General features: G+C 37.1%; 1 protein-coding gene, 1 long non-coding RNA gene and 1 pseudogene across 3 annotated transcripts; 1 reads left to right on the top strand and 2 right to left on the bottom strand.

The window, feature by feature from the left end:
- Positions 6,475–9,186, bottom strand: LOC18777619 (annotated as a pseudogene).
- On the top strand, positions 10,113–12,722 carry LOC109949247. Of its 2 annotated transcripts, XR_002271810.1 has the most exons (3): positions 10,122–10,595; positions 11,702–11,782; positions 12,472–12,722. It is a non-coding gene; the product is annotated as an uncharacterized LOC109949247 (long non-coding RNA). The 2 variants fall into 2 exon arrangements; XR_002271809.1 differs by having other exon boundaries at positions 10,113–10,595; positions 11,702–12,722.
- Positions 13,683–16,409, bottom strand: LOC18777823 (isoflavone reductase homolog). Its single transcript, XM_007210748.2, has 4 exons — positions 16,061–16,409; positions 14,634–14,874; positions 14,290–14,493; positions 13,683–14,046 (listed from the first exon to the last, which is right to left on the bottom strand). The coding sequence occupies exons 1-4, from the start codon at positions 16,388–16,390 to the stop codon at positions 13,883–13,885; spliced, it is 939 nt and encodes a 312-aa protein (XP_007210810.1). The 5' UTR covers positions 16,391–16,409; the 3' UTR covers positions 13,683–13,882.

Raw genomic sequence — 19,096 nt, 5'->3', positions numbered from 1 at the left:
ACAATGTAAGCCCTTATTTGATAGATTACAGAATAATCCTCCTTCTTGGTCATCCATCCATACTGAAGTTGTCAAACAAATCAAAGCTCATGTCAAGACACTTCCTTGTCTTGGTATTCCTTCAGTTGATTCTTTCAAGATAGTCGAAACTGATGCCTCTGACATTGGTTATGGTGGCATCCTCAAACAAAGAATTGGTCCACAATCTCCAGAACAAATTGTTCGTTTCCATTCTGGAACTTGGACACAGTCGCAGTATAATTATAGTTCTATTAAAAAAAAATATTAGCTATTGTATTATGTATTAGCAAATTTCAAGATGATTTGCTTAATCAAAAGTTTTTAATCCGAGTTGATTGTAAGTCTGCAAAACATGTTTTAGAAAAAGATGTTCAAAACATTGCATCTAGACAGATTTTTGCACGATGGCAAAGTATTTTAAGTATATTTGATTTTGATATTGAATATTTGAAAGGAAGTGAAAATTCAGTCCCTGATTTTCTCACTCGAGAATTCTTGCAGGATGCACAATGGCCCCCAAAAAAGACAAACAGAAAGAATCCGCCAGCCAGTCTAAGCCATCCCAGTCGCCCAAGTCATCCCAGTCGCTCCGTATCCTCCCTTCTTCCATGAGTCAGCCAAAACCAGAATTGCCCAAACAGATAGTGCCCTATCCCAGTTGCCCCCCTATTTCAGTTGCCATACCAATCACAGTTGCTAATAGATTTTCTTCCCTTGGTTCAACAGTTGGTCAAATTCGTCCTAGTTACCAATCCACTCTAGTTTCCAGTTATGATCCTTTCTCAGTTGATATTCCTGCAGGTCCTTCCGTTACTTACAAAAAGTCTTCCCCTTATTTTCCCAAGAGTAATTCCCATTTATTCGTCATTGAGCCTCTGTATGATGTCCATGCCGATCCCATCGAAATTGCCAAACACTACTTCCCTCCTGGATTCCATTACATGCCACAAAGTCCTTATAAGTCTCTCAAGTATTATAGAGATATACTACTTGAAACCCAGTCAGTTGACATTAAGCCAATAAAGGATCGAGATCATCCTAAGACCATCCTTTATTATTCCTTATATATACACAAAATTTTGAGTCAGGAATCCTTCAGTAGCCGTCCTTATGAGTTAAAAATTTTGAAATCAAAATTACAATATAATTATTCTGATTATATTGAAGCCTGGTATACTATTTTCCTTCACCAATCTGAAGATTTTAGTCATTCCTGGTTTATTAATTTTGATAACAAGTTCAAATGTTGCTATCTCTAAAACAAGTTGAAGGTTTATATATATGTATGTATATATGTATATTATATATTATATATTATACTTGTGTAGGGGGCGGATCCATATTCTTCTCCCGCTTTTCCCTCGCTTCTTTGTCATAACCATTCGGAAAATAGATATTGAATGCAAAAGAAATTTATGAACTTGTGGATATGAATCGGAAAATGAAATTTAATTTGAGACTATGAGCTTCAAATTCACATTAAATTGAGATCTTCTCATACGTTCATTTTTTTTGGGTACTTTCTTAGAAAATAAGCAAAAGGTAGTGTAAGTGGAGAAAAGGGGAAGGGAAAATAAGCTCAATAAATAAATAAATAAAATAAAAAAACTTTGCGCTACGCCAGTATCTCATACGTCACACGAATTGTTGCGAGACGCACATTTTCGTCGTGCAAAATAGCTTTGAGCAACCCCAAATCTTCATGCGTTGCGCAGCATAACTTTGTAAGATACCTGGGCATCCTATGTTGCGCACTGTTATAATTTTCGAGGGTTTAGGGTTTAGGGATTGTGCGACACTAGGGTGTTCTTACGTCGCAAAAGGTTGTGAAAATTTTGGCGTAATTACTTCCTTGCGTGACGATTCACTTTTGTTGTCGCGCAAGGTGACGAAATTTTGGCGGAATTATAACCTTGTGCAATGGTTTATTATCGTCGTTGCGCAAGTTGGCGAAAATTTTAGTATTTAGGGTTTAGGGTTTAGGTATTGTGCGACACTATGTTGTTCTTACATCGCGTAAGGTGACGAAATTTTGGAGGAATTATTACCTTGCACGACAGTTTACTTTCTTCGTCGTGCAAGTTAGCAAAAATTTTGGCGGAAAACTTACTTTGGCGACGACCCTTTTTTATTTCGTCGCGCAAGGTCAGATTGCGCGACGGTTTATTTTCTTCGTCGCACAAGTTCGATTAAATTTTTTGAAAAAAAAAAAATCGATGGTCAGACCCTTTACTTTCTCTCTCTCATTCGAACCCACACGTCCTCTCTCTCCTTCCACAGAAAAATCCTGTCGTCCACCACCACTTGAGCACTACACAGCAAAAGGACCCGGCTGTTACCACCTTCAAAGCCCAGCCCTTTCCCCGCCATCACCATCACGTCTGCCGTCGGAATTGGGCCAGTTTTGACAGATTTTTGCCGGCCTCTTTCTATCTACTCCGGCCACCAAACCCGACACCTGAGGTATAGTTTCTCAACTATTTTTCATGCTCTAGCTGATGGTTAGGTAGGATTTGATTTATTTTTAGTTTTGGTATCTCGAATTTTAACCCTAAGTTTGGCCGGTTTTTGAATTGAAATTTCGGCCACTTCTGGCCATTTTTCGGGGAGGTCCAAGAACAAAAGTGCCTCCAATTGATGTTCTGAACCTAGGGTAGGAAGCTTGGCTCTTAATTTGGACAATTTTGTGGCGATCGTTATCGCTTTGGACACCCACGCCCTGCCTGTGCGTGTGTCGGGGCATGGGGTAATGTAGCAGAGGGGCATTGTATCCGAGTGCGATCCCCTAGATATCACGAGCGCGTAGGTGTGCTCTGTTTTCAATTTGGTTATCATTTGAGTCTAGAACGAATTTTGCCTATTGTGCGATTTTTGGGTTTGATATGTTTGGACCGTTGGATCGAGCTCGAACTCACGTATGTTGTACCTTATACTTCTAGGATCGTATAGGAATCGATGGATCATGGATCAGAGTCCTGGATACTCCGAAATCGCAAACCCTAGGGCAAGATATGCTTTAATTAATTAGTTTAGATTCTTAATAAAATATACTTAGATTATAGCTTGATAAATTAGATAAATTTGTATGTTTATTAATGAAATTGTGCATATGTCAAACCTAATTAGAAGTCATAAGACGGTGTCGACTGCACATAGTTTGCCTCCACCGGTTCAGCCGTCATCAGCTGCCATTGCTCTAGCATAGATGAACCACTTGCCAGTTGGTCCCGGGGTGTCCCATGCGCCGGCATCATCAGCGTCATCAGTGGCGCAACCTGTTAGCGCCAGGCACCTTCACCACCCCGTCAGCACCACCGACACCACATCGACAGACACTACTAGTGCGTCAGGGTCACAACTAGGTAAAGATTTCCTTCAACTCCAGTTGTTTAGGACCAATATTTTATAGTTCAATTTTTTATTTATTTAATGTTAATTTCATATTTCTTCGCAGCCAAGAAGTACACCGGGGGGCCGTGTCGGCAGTTGAAGACGGTGAAGGTCACCCGAGTGACCAACAGTCGTATCAACATTGGATACGACGAGCGGCATCGGGCTGCACCGACGGCGGAATTGCATAGCTCATTGGCCCATGACATTGGTCACGTCGTTCAAACCCATTGCCCGATGCAATGGAAGTCTTGGAAGGTCATGTTTGACGAGATCAAGACGGAGGTGCGCAGATAGTTGTCGGTATGTATCCTACCTTTTAATTATTTTTTCTTCAAAATTTATATATTTCTATTACTTAATGTATGTAATTAATTTATTGCAGACGAACTACAATTTATAGGACCTCAACGACAAGTCGTTAGCGTACGTCAACAGACTCTTTGCTGAGAGGTACAAGCAGTGGAAGAGTGACTTGCAATACCATTTTCAGGCATTTGATGATCCACAAGTTGCTTTTCAGGGGGGTTGCCCGAAGGAGATTGAGGGGCATGAGGATAGTTGGGCGTGGCTCTGCGCTCATTTTTAGGCCCCCGATTATGTGGTATTTTTTTATATTAAGTTCAAAATTATTACATGTTTCTTACCAATATTTATTTAATTTTTTATATTTCATTTCAATTTCAACTAATACCTTTATTTTTTGTATAATAGAATAAGGCCAAAGTAAATAAGGGAATAGGAACAAGAAGACTCTTCTCCACCATTCAGGCTCCAGGCACTTCTCATATAGGATGGACGCACGGTGGCGGGTAATTATAAAAGAGTTTGTATTCAATTTTTAATATGTCATTAATATTAATTTATTTTTTTCGTACTAACATTTTTCTTCTCTTGTTCAATTCAGGGGGGGATCTAAATTCCTGGAGATCGATGTCTTTGGTGCGTTTATGTTCGACTTGGGAATGAGTTGGTCGAGTCCCTTCATGTAAGTATTCTTTAATTTTAATTATTATCTTACGGATTCAAGTTTCAGGGTTATTATATGAATGTTTTAATTAATATTTTATGTTATGTTAAATAGACGGCAATGGTGGAGAGGAGCCAGTTGGTTCTTCAGGAGTCTGCCTCCCAACTTCCTCCCGATACTCCACTCGAGTCTGTGGATCCTCCACAGGATGCTGGGTTTCAGATCTTGACAAAGACGTTGGATCAGACCCTCGGGAGGAGACCGCGGACGTATTGTCGAGGAATGGGGAATGCTCGGAGGCTGGAACCTAGACCTCGTGCATCGTCGCAGTCAAACGAGGTAACTGCTTTGACAACGATGGTGGCCTAGCTTAAGGGTCAGATGTCTGTGCTTCTAGAGTCCCTCGCTCGGTTCGGCATTCCAATCCCGCATTTTGGTTCCTCATCGATCTCCCAGCCCCTCCAACCCGAGCATGGCCACCAGACATCTGTCCCTGTCGACAATGTCCAGACCTTCGAGCCGTATTTGCCAGACGACCAAGTAGATTTTGGAACATTGTTTGATTAGTATTTTACTTTCTTAATTAAATTTTAAAATTTTCTCTTGTACTATACATTTATATTTTTTTATAAATTTTTTTTTCTCTTCATTACATTTTTTTATTGCAAAAAAAAAAAAAAACAAAACCAAATTTTTTTTTTTACAAAATTAAAAAAACGTAAAATTAAATTTAAATAAAATATATTTTATTTTTGCGCAACAAAACTCTTTTGGTCGCGGCAATTCATGTTTTTACAAAATAAAAAAGAGTAAATTTAAAGATATTTTATTTTATTTTTGCGCAACGAAATCTTTTGTCTCACGAAAAAGAAATGCGCGACAAAGACGATTTCGTTGTGCAACAAAAATCGTTGCACAAATGCCCGAGACACGAATTCAAATCGTCGAGCAATTAGGTGCGACACAAATATCATCCGTCGCGCTTTGTACTCGCAACGAACATGCTGTTGTCGTGCAAAAGTTTGTGAGACGAACAATTCTGTCGCCCCTAAACTTTTTGTGCAACAAAGGTTAACTGTCGCTCAGTTTTGCGCGACCAATAAGAAAACTTGGTTGCGCAAAGTCTTTCTTCACGATCTTTGCGCGACGAAGTTTCTGTCGCGTTGAAATTTGTGCGACTAAAATGTACTTTGCGCAATGAAATTCTCATCGTCGCGCAAATTGTAAAATGTAGTAGTGAGAGCAATTAAATACCCAACTAAGAAAGCCAAGGCATGGATCCAAGAAAGAGTGATCTTCTTCCATCTTCCCAAGTGGGTTAGGGCCTGTTTGGCATTACTGTGCTATGAAAATAATCGCTATCAAATTTTCTATGAGAGAAATCAGCTGTGGGATAAAACAGTTGGGAATTTTGTAAACTTTTTGAAAACTGACGGGGTTTTGGAAAGATACCATAATCCTCATGAGGTGTTAATGTAAATAAATCTTTTTTTTTTTCTTTTTTGCTTTTATTTTTTTTTATACAAGCGATAGCCTAAACCACATAGGAGGGGGATTTCACACACACACAGAACTATGATGCCATGGGGATTCGAACCTAAAACCTTTGGTCTACAAGTAAAGGCCATTTTCCACTGAGCTAGACTTCGTTGGCTATTGTTTGCTTCTTTGATTTCTCTCTATAAGCAACGCATACTACTTGTATGTTTAGGGATCATGTTGTAATTTTATTAGCATATAGATAAATCCTACACCATTTAATTTCTATAAACAAACCCACAAAAAACCCAGAAAGACAGCTGGTCCTATTGAATTTAATTTTGATTATTAAATTACTGTGATGCCCGTTTGAGTGTTTTTGGTTTTGTTATGAGGTTTTGGGGTTGGACTTGTGTTAAGAAATCGATGACAGTTTTATAATTTATAGAAAGTTCGAAGCCTCTTTGTTATGTTGTAAATGAGCTTTGGGTGTGTTTCTAAAGTCCATTTCATGTAGGGTTTTTTTTATTTTATAATTTGAATCCCTATATTGTGCATAATAGTGAAACTCCATAATTTTATTTCTTGTTAAAAAATAAAAAAACATGTAGGACACCTTTTTTGGTTCAAAGTGTTGTAGTAATTACGGTTTTCGTTTACTTAATAAGAAATTCTTATTCCATACAAATTCTTAGAGGCATATATATATTTGTCCCAGTTTGAGACCTCACACTGAGATCACCTCACTTACAATAAATAATAATAGGTGATTAATATGCTGTATTACATACACAGTATAGAGCATCAGGCACGATTACTAAACACCTTGTTTTGTTCTCATGTATAAAGTATTAAGTATTCATCCATGCGGGTGTATTTCACTTCTGGGTAAAGCTTTGAAGCTTCTTCTCCTTCTTCCCCGATTTCGAAGTTTGTCAGAGCGCCTTCATAGAACATGTGGTAGAAATGCCCCACTCCTACCCGGCCTGCAAAGTCCATACCTGAAATATGGTATTACATATATGAGATCAAAAGAAAGCTACGCATATAGAGATTAAATTTAATTTTCTAATACTGGCTAACCACACAAGCAGTTTAGAATGCCAATTTATTGACCATTACCGCCACAGCTCAACATCTTACAATTTTTTATGTTCATTTATGGATTACTTCAAGGTTTGAAATTTCAGTTTAGAGTTTATATTTGATTCAGATCTTTGATTTTAGGCTACTACAACTCAAGAGTTCAAACCTAAAATCCGAGTAATGAGTGAATGTCGATCGATCTACGCGTACAAAAAATCATAGAATTTTATTGTGTGGGCAGATAAAATCCATGAGTAGAGCTGATGATTAATCGACAAGGTTAACCATAGATGCAATTTGGTAACTTTCTTGATACAATAGATTTTATTTGCGTACCTTTCATAGAGGCAAGGAAGTCTTGTTCAGAAATGGAAATATGTTCTAGTTTCTTGCCTATTAGGTTCTCCCACATCTCGACCAATTGCTTTTGACTGAGTTCGTTTTCGGGTGGACGAAGGTACAGTGTTTTGTTCAATGTTCGCGGATCATCTATTGTTTTGATTGTATATGCTGCGATGTCATCTTCCTCCAAAATAGTTACTGCACAGTACATGAAAAGCATAAACTAAGACGATTTTATGTCATATATACTTAAATCATTGCTCTTGCATGCAGAAACAAATATAGAAGTATATATTTTCTATATATATTTTTAAACAAGTGATATTGAGCGAGAGGGAAATCGAACCTAGGACCTCGGATGCAGGGTTGAATGCTCTTAATTACTTGAGCTAGAAATCCGTTGCTAAACATGTTCTATATATGAATGCCTATAGTGATAAAAAGTGATGCTTAACTTAATTTATAAACTTTTACCTTTAGCGTTACCATCTCCATAAATAAGCACCTTTTCCTTTGGAGGGAAGAGTGTTCCCATCTGAGAAAGGTTGCCGGCAAAATAGCTGGCGAATGCGGCGCCACATACATAAGTGAAAGGAATTTTAGCATCTTGTATTGCCTTTCTCACTATCATCTTCTCATCAAATGTAACTCTTCCAGGTTCAAGTGCATGTCCCATACGTGCTGGATCGAAACCGAACTCTGATGGCAAGAAACGCTGCACAAAAAAAGCCAGTGAAACAAAAAGAGTAAGAAATAAAGTGGGTTTGTATCATACTTAGTGTTCTTTTTAGTATTTAATTTGGAAACATTTATATGTAATTTATTATTTTCCTCTTTTAGGGTAGATTACTGAGTTAGGCGAATTAACGAGGACAATGAGCCTTTGTACCCAAGTATTGAACCGTGGTAAATTAAATTCATAAGTTTAGTATCAAATAATATTTAGGACTCACTTTGTTTCTTTTCATATTGAAGACTTGGAATATCACTATTAACCACCCACCACCCTGACCTTCGATACCATAAGCCACTTTTTCTTTGATTCTCTTCCTTATCAGGAAAAAGTTAAACCACTTCTTAAATAAAATCATATCATTTCTATTAATGGTAACTAGATACTTACAAGTGCCACCTGACACGAGCAATAATGAAAAATAATTAGAAGGTGTAATCCAAAAAAATGAAGGGTAGCTATAAAGATAGATAAAATATTGTCGCAACTGAGAGTTCGAAAAAACTTTTTGGTGTGACTGGAATACCGGTAGGTGAAGAAATTTTTGGTGTGAGCCTCATAATCAATCCGCTTATTTTATAACGTGTGTAGATACCCTAAATCTCTTAAATATATCGATGTCATTGACCAATATTATAATACTTGGGTTTGTAACACCACATATTGGGGTGACGTTACAACCAATAATTTTGCCATCACATGATGTTACTAATCCATATGATATATAATATGAATGGACAACGTATTTATATTTTAGGTATAGGATATTAATAAGTTCAAAAAAATAAAACATGATGTGTAGTAACATGAGAGTGAAAACGCACACGGAGCAAATGAACATCCATCCATTCATTTGTAAATTGTATATATGCCTATTACACACATATATGATATTTGGAGATCGATCACTAATACCTTAATATTTCCGGCTTCTTTGATAGCTTGAACAAGCTTGAGCTGCATCAAATTGTTGTGACTCCGATTATGAGCCCCAGACATGGGGCAGATGACAACATCAAAAAGGCTTTGGAAATCAGTGGCCTTGGGCTAGGCTTGCCCTTACAATCCTTCTCCCCACGTACCCAGTTCCACCTACCACAAGCACCTTGCTCTTTCCCATTTCGATCTTAATGTGTTTTTTCTTGCGAATATGAAGGACTGAAGAGACCTATATTTATATAGAGACTTCTCACTTGGTGGTGACCTATGTTTCCTTTGCAAGCTAGGGTTTGTACTTTTGTAATACAGTACAAGTTACTCTTCATCAACTAGTTGGTGGGCTAGCTAGCTATATATAGACTCAACAACAAAAACAGCAAAAATGTTGAACCAAATTTCTAGTGGTTGACGGTGCACGAGACATATAATACAAGGGTTTCGAACAATATAATAAAATATAATATATTAGTATTCCAGAAGTGGTTGATGTGCCTAAATATCACAGAAGTGGTTGATGTGTTAATTCAAGTTATGAACCTTACAAGTGCCTGCAGGTTTCAATTCATGGACTGTAATAAGATGAAAATTTTCAGATCACATCGCAGCTAATGATTGATGATCATACTGCAGATCCCAAACACTCTATTTTTTATACAAATTTTGAATCATTAGATTGAAGTACTGTTAATAGCTCTGATTAAATCTCACAACTAATTTATTATTATTTTTCTGATAATTTTTTTACCACATATCCTTCCTACATGCCCACTGTTGGGTAGTCTCCATACCCCATGTGCTAAAAATCTCTCTGTCTCTTTCCACTACCTACTACTACTAGTTGTTGTAGGACACTAAATCTTTTTGGCCAATTGGGTGGATTCTTCGGACTTAAATAATTGATGAGTCGAGCTGATTTGGCAACAAAGTCGTCCTTTTTAGTGTGAAAGCTTGTGTGGCGTGTCAGCTTTCGTTGTCGATGATGGTCGTGAAAGGAAAAAGAGTGGTATGATGGTGAGCGCCTTGATCTTGACTTCATCAATCAATTTGGGCCGAGTTAGTAACATTTTCTCCACCGCTGGGTGGTCCTTTGGAAATCTCTTAAACAATTGGCCATCCTCCCATGAGGCCTAAATCCAAATACCTCAAAAAATTAAAGGTGGATTTTTATTTTTTTTAATGAAAATAATATTATGGTAGAGAATGATTATGAGTATTTCATCAAGTGACTTTGGATTGAGATCATTAAATTAAGTGTGTTTAATTTGAAGTTGGACAAACATGACCACAATACCCTTATGCGTGAATAATTACCAAAATATCCTTGTAGGCCCAAAACAAAAAACAAAAAATATTTATAAATAAATAAATAAGAAGAGAAGAAGAATCCGAAACGTTGAGGGAATCAAACCATCCTCCTCCCATTCTTCCCCCATTGCCTCATTTCAAAGCTTCCATTATGAAGGGATGAGGATGAGTCACCTAGCCTAAGGGATTTTTCTTGATGAAGCTAAGAACTAGGGGAGGTGAGTTGCTGGCAGGAGAGAGAGAGAGAGAGAGAGAGAGAGAGAGAGAGAGAGAGAGAGAACTAAGAACAAGGAGAAAAAGAAGAAGAGAAGAGAAGAAAAAATCTCTAAGGTGAGTCAAATTTCAAACTTGTGTTTTTTAACTTTGTGTTCGTGTGTTTTTAGTCCCTTAAAAGAGTATTTTGATTCTCTTGAGTGATGGGGAAATTGAATTGGAAGAGGTTAAATTTCTATTTTCGGGTTGGGTGGATAGAGCAATTTTTCAAGTGTGGGTATTGTTGATTTTGGTTTTTGATGAGTTCAATTGATAGGTATGAAGTTTAGAAGTGTTTTAGAAGCCTTGGGAACAACTTGGAGGTGTTAGAATGGTTGGAAACAACTTTGAACCAAATCTGGAAATTTGCAGTCCGTGAGCCTCACTTTGGCTCTATTTTTCTCCCAATCCTTTGAGTTTTTGAGGGAGCCATTTGCTGTTTTTTAAACTAGACTTGGCAAGGAACAAAAAAAAGTTGGTTTCGTTGAATTTGGTTGAGTTTTGATAGGTCAAACACAGGTACAAAGTTTGGAAAAAAAAATCTGTTTTCTGCAGAAAAACCAGCCACGAGTCCAACTTTGGAGCTAGTTTTCTCCTTCGTTTTATCTCCGTTTTTAGTGTGGTTTGTTGGGTTAGAAACTAGAGTTATTAAGCTTTAAAACTACTAAAAGTTTGCCCAATTTTGTTAACGTTTGGCGGGTCAAAATGGCTACAAAATCTGACATTTAAATTGAAAAACAGGGGAAGTTGCAGGATTTTTGGGGAAGACGATGAATAGTAACCGGAAACAAGCCCACTCTTGGCTCCAGCGTGCGGCGGCTGTTCCGGCAGCCTCCGACACCATATTTTTTATCTAGTTGACTCGATTTCTTGATCTGAGTCCGATTGTATATGTTTTGAATCAATCCGACGTGGTACAAAGTATGGTTTGTTGTGGGGCCCACAAGACCCAAATAGTAACTTTTGGATAAGGGTGTAGTTTACCTTGTTTCGGTGTTGACAGGGCATAGGACAGAGTTTTTGATTATTTTGGACAAGATTTGGCCAATTTGGACCCCGGGTTGGTCCTAGGGGCATTTTCGTCATTTTTATACAAAATCTTTGAAATGCATAAGGTTGAGGTTGGTCTTAGGTGAAATAAAGTGAAGACTGCTCAATAATAGTTTGGATTTGAATTTGTTCAGGAATCGGATCAAAAGTGTAGATTCGACAACTCCGAGAATCTCCGAAGGATAAATTTGGTACTTTAGCTAGCTGGACTTGAGGTAGGATTTCCTGATTCCCAATGATTGTGCTATTTCACTTTTAATCTTGGTGCTTATATATAGTACTATAAATATGAATATTATTGTTGCTTTGCTCAACGAATATTATTTGATGTTATGTGAATATTATTATTGATGTTTTTTCGTGGATTTTATTTGATATTGGGTGAATATTATTATTCATGTGATGAAGCTTGAAATATTATTTTTATTATTTGTATTATTATTCAGAAGATATAAATGATGTTTGCGTTGCATTACATATGCATAATAAATACAATGGTGTTAAGGGGGTGTGTGTCGTTTGACGTGTATCCAAAGGGTGGGAGAAGACCTTAGATATATCTGAGTAAAAATGCGGAATACATTCAAGTGATGGGAGCAGGGCTTGAATATATTAAGGTGATGGGAATAGGGCCTCTAAAGAAAAGTGAAAGTTGAGAAATTCGTAAACAAAAGAAAAATGGGTTAAGAGACGGATGAGCGCTAGTTCATATTTTAGGGTATTCAGAGCTACAATGGTAAAACAAATGGTATGGGACATGCAGGCTTGTTGCCCTAGGATATGAATTAGTGGGATTAGTTTGTTCATGGCATCACTGCATATGCAAATTTATTTATCTAGTATGGTTGCATAATTTCTGTATCTTGCGTTGTTTGATGCATAACACTTTGATTAACTGTGGTAGCTGACCTTGAGGGGTTTGACGGAACTCTACTGGGTATTAGAATGCTCATACTCTAATAGATTGTGAATGATTCAAGACAAAGTTTGAAGAAACGGGTTTCAACCAAGCTACTAGGTTTTTGTTGACGATTTGTGTAATTAACATTTGTAAGTAGTCAACCTTTTGATAAAGATCTTAGTGTGTATTTAACTACGAGCTACTGCGACTTTGATTTTGTGGTGTTAAGTAAATTTGTTTTCATTTGTGGCTCTTTTTCTCATCTCATGGATGTAGAATTTTATTCTTATGACCATGGTATGACTCACACCCTGATTCGGAAATATTCCTTATTTTCGAATCGGGTTATGATAGTCTAGGATTGATATGGACATTGGACCAACTCCAAAGTCGAAAGTGTTGGTGGCACTGTTCCAAAACATAAGTGCTAAGCCCAGAAGTGGAGCACTAGCTTTAAGCTGGATGGTGCAGCTTAATGTGGCATGATAGATCCCATTATTAATCTAGGACTGTTTAACATGGGTTTCCATCCTTTTCACTCAGTCTAAGCCCATAAATGTTCACGCTTGTTTATTTCAACAAAAGGGAAGAAGTGTGTGTTGTGTAAAAACACCCCAAGACCTTGTCGTTTGATAGATTATGCAATTACCACACACAAGCCACATAAAGATAAAGCACACACATCAACCGAAAAGTAAAAACACACACACACACACAAAGAACACAAGAATTTATAGAGGTTCGGCGTTGTGTCTACGTCGTCTTTGGTGATCCCCGAGAAATTCACTAGTAAGAAAGAACCTCTTTGGTTACAATGAAGAATCCCATTTACTCTCTCACAAACTCTAGCTTTCGTTTCTCTTACCCTTGGTTGAAACCCAATTTGATGCCTCAGTTTTTTCTCTTGCACTCGTTAGATTAAACCCTAGCACTAAATTGCCTATTTATATGTTATAGTACTTTAGTACAATCATACAAAGGAACAAGAAACTTAAAGACCCCAAAATTAGGAAAAAACCTATTCTAATTCGCCACGAATCTGCGTTGGATTCGCGACTCTCACTCGAACGCCTATGTTTGCTCGAGTTTGACCACCTCCCCGTACATTAAAATAGTGGAGCATCAGCCTTATGCTGGATGGTGGAGCTTAATATGGCATGATATATCCCATCTTAGATTTAAAATCATCCATTAAAAATGGAGTAATCTATTGACCCAAAAATTATGTCAAAACTTGTGTATAAAATATAATGTCACTAATCCACCCCCATTTATAACAATAGATAATACGTGTTTAATATGCTGTATTACATACACAAAATAGCTGCAAGAAAGCTGTAATATCCTTCACGAAAGTGATCACAAGATAAATGTATTCTTTGAGAAACTATTATTAAACACCTTGTTTTGTTTCTCATGCATAAATTTTTAAGTATTCATTCATGCGGGTGTATTTCACTTCTGGGTAAAGCTTTGAAGCTTCTTCTCCTTCTTCCCCGGTTTCAAAGTTTGTCAGAGCGCCTTCGTAGAACATGTGGTAGAAATGCCCCACTCCTACCTGGCTTGCATAGTCCATACCTGAAATATAGTATTTCATAAGGTGTGAAATTTCTGCTTAGAGCTTGGATTTTAGGCACCACAACTCAAGAGTTAAAATTTAAAATCTGAGTAATGAGTCAGAGTCTGATCGATCTGCGCAAAAATAACCTAGGAATTTTAATGTGCTGATCAATGAAATCCATTCAAGGAGCTGATTGATTGGCGAGGTTAAACCATATAACTTTCGTGCATTCAATAGATTTCATATGATATCATGCGTACCTTTCATAGAGGCAAGGAAGTCTTCTGCTGAAATGGAGATATGTTCTAGTTTCTTGCCTATGAGGTTTTCCCACATCTCAACCAACTGTTTTTGACTGAGTTCGTTTTCGGGTGGACGAAGGTATAATGTTTTGTTCAATGTTCGCGGATCATCTATTGTTTTGATTGTATATGCTGCGATGTCATCTTCATCCATTATAGATACTGCACGGTACATGAAGATGATTAATTCTATGTCATATATACATAAACCAAAGTATCTATATACTATTAGCCTGCATTATAGTAAATGCTTATGGAGGTGAAAAGTGGTGTTTTAATTTAATTTATTAGTTTTGGCGTACCTTTAGCGTTACCATCTCCATAAATAAGAACTTTCTCCTTTGGAGGAACGAGTGCCCCCATCTGTGAAAGGTTGCCGGCGAAATAAGCAGCGAAGCCGGCACCACATACATAAGTGAAGGGGATTTTAGCATCTTGTATTGCCTTTCTCACTACCATTTTATCATCAAATGAAACTCTTCCAGGTTCAAGTGCATGTCCCATACGTGCTGGATCAAAACCGAACTCTGATGGCAAAAAACGCTACACAGAAAAAGCCAGGGCAGGAAAAAAGTGACATATGTGAGTTTGTAATCAGTATGTTAATTTGATCACGAGTCACGACCAAAAATATCAAAAATATCATTCACAGTTCTTATTCAGACTGAAAAGACAAGTCTGAGTCCTATAAAAAACACTTTCTCTTCCTCAGCATAAATTGGCTGAGGCATTTAAAGTCGCGCGCTCTTATTACAATCTTCTATTATAACAATAATATCAAGGGAGTTGATTTTCTCTTCTCTCTTTTATTTATTGACACTCCCTTTACTTGGAAATTATATGTTCCCACCCCTTTTTTATTCACTTACATTTTCTTTTTTGTTATAGTAAAAAGTATTGAAAAAAACAAAATGGAGTATAAATGGAGAAAAAGGAAGTGAGAAAATGAGCACCCCAATATCAGTTGTGGTTTCAAATATTGAAGTAGACCCTAATTAATTAAAAAGTTAAACCACTAATAATTAAACTAAGTCGTTGTGACAAAAAAAATATAAGTAAGCTAAATCATCAACGCGGTCTAGCCCAATGGTAAAGAGCCTTGACTTGAAGACCAGTGATTTCAAATTCAAATCATTATAACACCTTGATAGTTTGTGTATGAGAAACCCCTCCCCTTGTAGTTCAGTTGCATTTATATGAAACAAAAAAAGATAAATCATATCATTCATATCAATAATGAAGAAAAAAAGGTGCTCCTCCATAAGGACCTATACGGGGAAATAAAGCTGTCTTACCAGATTATTTGAAACGTTTTTTATGTGACGTAACACTATTACACAAAGAAATGTTACAGTGTGACCATCCTGTTGTCATTGGTACTACCAATCCCCTCAGAATGCGTATATTTATTAATTAATGTCATCCAACTAACACTTGAGTTAATTAGTAACACCATGTATTACACACCCAAGAACTTTTATGTCATGTAGTGTTACTAATCCATGTGTTATTATATGAGTGCAAAATAAACAAAATCCTGTAGAATAACATGAGAGTAAAAACCTTTTGACAAACAAAAAGCACAGAGCAAATGTCCACCCTTGCTTAATTCATGTATATATGCCTAATACAAATAGGATCTTTGGCCACAGGTTGTGTGTGACTGACACTAGCACTGGCCACGAGTATATCCATGACTTAAATGAAGCTTTTCTATGAGTGTTTGTACCTTAATATTTCCGGCTCTTTTGATAGCTTCAACAAGCTGGAGCTGCAGCAAAATGTTGTGACTCCGAATATGTACCCCAGATATGGGGCAGATGACAACATCAACAAGCTTGATAGCACGGACAAGGCTTTCCAGATCAGAAAATGAGCCCTCCACAAGGTGAGCCCCTTGCTTCTTGAACGCCAAGAGCATTTGGAGCTTATCAATGTCAAGGCCAATCTCTGGCCTTTGAAGAACATACGTTGGGTGGCCTTGGGATAGGCTTGCAGAAACAATCCTACGCCCCAGGTACCCAGTACCACCAACCACAAGCACCTTGCTCTTTTCCATATCGATCTAATTGTACCACTTTTCCCTCTGAATGTGTATATATATATATATATATATATATATATATATGCGATAGACACAAGAAGAAAAACATGGACAAAAATGTCGAATCAACGGACTACGTCATGGACTAAAATATTCCACGTATATGCCAAACGATGACATTGCCCAGCAATGCTAGTCTAACCTAACGATGACCAAGACAAATCCCACTCCACGAAGGCAACAATTTTCTTATAAAAAATATATATGACCAATTTTTACGTAATGTCATCTCAAAGCTTGGTATGCATTAAACACCAAAAAATAAAAAAAGAAGCAAAAAGTGAAAAAAAGGAAGAAAGAAAGAATTGTTATAAAATGAACTGGAATATGTGCGAATATTGAGCTGCATGTAAAGTAGATGAGACACAGTATTTAACGAGGTTCGGCTATGCTTACGTCCTCGGAGAGCAGCAGCAGTAACTTTTCCACTATATAAAATAATAGGGTTACAACTTTAGTGTTTACAATATGTGTGGCTCACTGAATTTTCTCTCTTGGAGAATTTCTCTCTGCTTTCTTTCCTCTCCACTCATTCACCCTCTTTCTTCCTTCTCTTCCTCTTCTCTAAGTGCACTCTTCTACTGATGGAGGTATTTATTTATAGGCCAAAGACATTGGCTGTTCACTTCACAAGCATTTGGCTTTACTCGAATAATTGGCAGACAAGCATCATTAATATTCTTCAATTAATTGGGTAGTGGGGCTTGCCATTTTGGGATGCACATTGTTGACTTTACAACACTCCCCCTTGGAGACCACAAATGATATGTCGGTTGCATCATTAAATACTTGCTTGGAGAAAACCTAGTGAGGTAGAAAACTTATGGAAGGAAGAAAGAAGAGTACAACAATTAGTATAGCATACTTCTGGATGCTCCCCCTGATTAATATCTTCCCTTGATATCTTCATGACTATCTTTTGGAGTGAGAGTCTTTCAGAGTGAGTGGAGGATACAGCCATTAACAATTCTCGTAGTTCAGTAAGTAAATATATTTCTAGTGAGCTATCTATATGCAAATCATAGAAATTTTCAGAGTCCGTGTTTCCAACAAAACCTGGGCTATTTGTAAGTTCACTTGAAAAGAATATGCCCGTACATGGTGTGATGCGGAGATAGCATCAAATATACTTCCGGAAAATCCTTAAAGTGCCCAACGGATAATCCTCATAAAAATGCTTCAATACTTTCTTAGTATAAGCAAGAATCTCGTTGGCATAATGCTCGATCTTTAAGTCGAGACAAATATTTCTTGAACTCTTCAAGAGTTTCAATATGTTGCAAATATATTATAATCAATGTACTCACTGAGGCAATTTATGCGTATTTAGAATTGAGTACAGGTTTTGTGCTTCAGGCACATGTCCTTTAGGGACTTGCTTCATGCAATTACAATCCTTTCAGGGATTTTGTTTAAGCGATTAAACTTTATGAGCCATTATATAGCTTTAACCCTGCTATTTATACATCTTTAGGGAATCACTTATGGTGATATGCTCCGTGCATTTAATAACCCTTAAAGATAACATGTTGGTCTCCGTAAATGTGCAATAAGGGGACACAATTGAATCTGTAAATATAGAGAAAACCCAACATTCCTTGTTTCTACCAGAAACATTGTGTCATACAAAGTAGGTATATTCCCTTTTATTCCGAACACCCAAGTATAACTTTCAGTATTAACATCTTTTGGGGTTCGTACTGTGGGGTTGTTCTTTCACGTTCATTCTCATCTATAATGGAATTGCCTCATTCCATTTTGGCCAATTATATTGTCGACATTTAATAATTGAACGTGGTTGCAATCAACACAGCCCATTGATGATTGAGTAGCCACTCCAAAACCAAAAATTGTCATTCATCAATTCATGATCCCACCATTCTCATGTGCATGCGCATGCATCAATTATAAGCACTTGTTTGTCTTTGCGTACCCAAGCCACTTCAGGAGGCTTTTATAATGTGAGAATGTGGATTATAACCTCCAATTGAGCTTTATTTTACAGTAGGGCGTGGATAATCTCCATTTAGGTAATTGAAACATTTAGAACCCATATATCTGTCATGCTGCAGGCATGCCACAGATTAATACATACATGTCAATTAATTTCTGGGACCATATAATTTGCTACGCATTAGGCATGCACCGTATCAATATTGACATGTTAAAGGATTGTCCTTCCGAGACTTCAATTCATATCATTCGCTACGCAACAGGCATGCATCATATTGATCATTGCTATACCAATGTTCTGTTCTTATGGGACTTTAATCTATGCAGTGTATCATTAATGTATTCATCTTGCAACCTGTGAAATATGCATTAATAATTCATGAATACATATCAAAATGATACAAGCCATTCTTCTGGAATGGACTTATCTCCCTATTTTGGTTACCTTTCAAGAAAAAATATCAAATAAGTATATAAGCATAAAATAACACAATTATTGCTTACATCCTTAGGTAGGAGAAACTTTTCTCAAGTATCATTCAAGCTCTATCGGCCCAGTAAATATAATGTAGCGCTTGATGATCTAGTTATATCCTGCAAAAGCAAAAATCACAACTCTGTTGCCTCTGTCAAAATAAATAACCCTCAGAGTTAGGATCACTTCATGGATTCTTTCTTCAGATATTCATTCTAAAGAAATAAAATCCC

The sequence above is a fragment of the Prunus persica genome, chromosome G5 (genome assembly GCF_000346465.2).
Source record: "Prunus persica cultivar Lovell chromosome G5, Prunus_persica_NCBIv2, whole genome shotgun sequence".
Taxonomy (NCBI): Eukaryota; Viridiplantae; Streptophyta; class Magnoliopsida; order Rosales; family Rosaceae; genus Prunus; species Prunus persica.
The sequence above is the reverse complement of the archived record's forward strand: the minus strand, read 5'-3'. Positions and strand labels throughout refer to the sequence as shown.

Bases quoted from the DNA above. Each gene is read 5' to 3' on its own strand.
- LOC18777823 (XM_007210748.2), bottom strand. From the start codon at position 16,390: ATGGAAAAGAGCAAGGTGCTTGTGGTTGGTGGTACTGGGTACCTGGGG. The intron at 14,875-16,060 runs GTACAAACACTC...TTTTCTGTGTAG, and splicing joins AAAGAGCCGGAAATATTAAG to CGTTTTTTGCCATCAGAGTT. The intron at 14,494-14,633 runs GTACGCCAAAAC...TGTACCGTGCAG, and splicing joins TGGAGATGGTAACGCTAAAG to TATCTATAATGGATGAAGAT.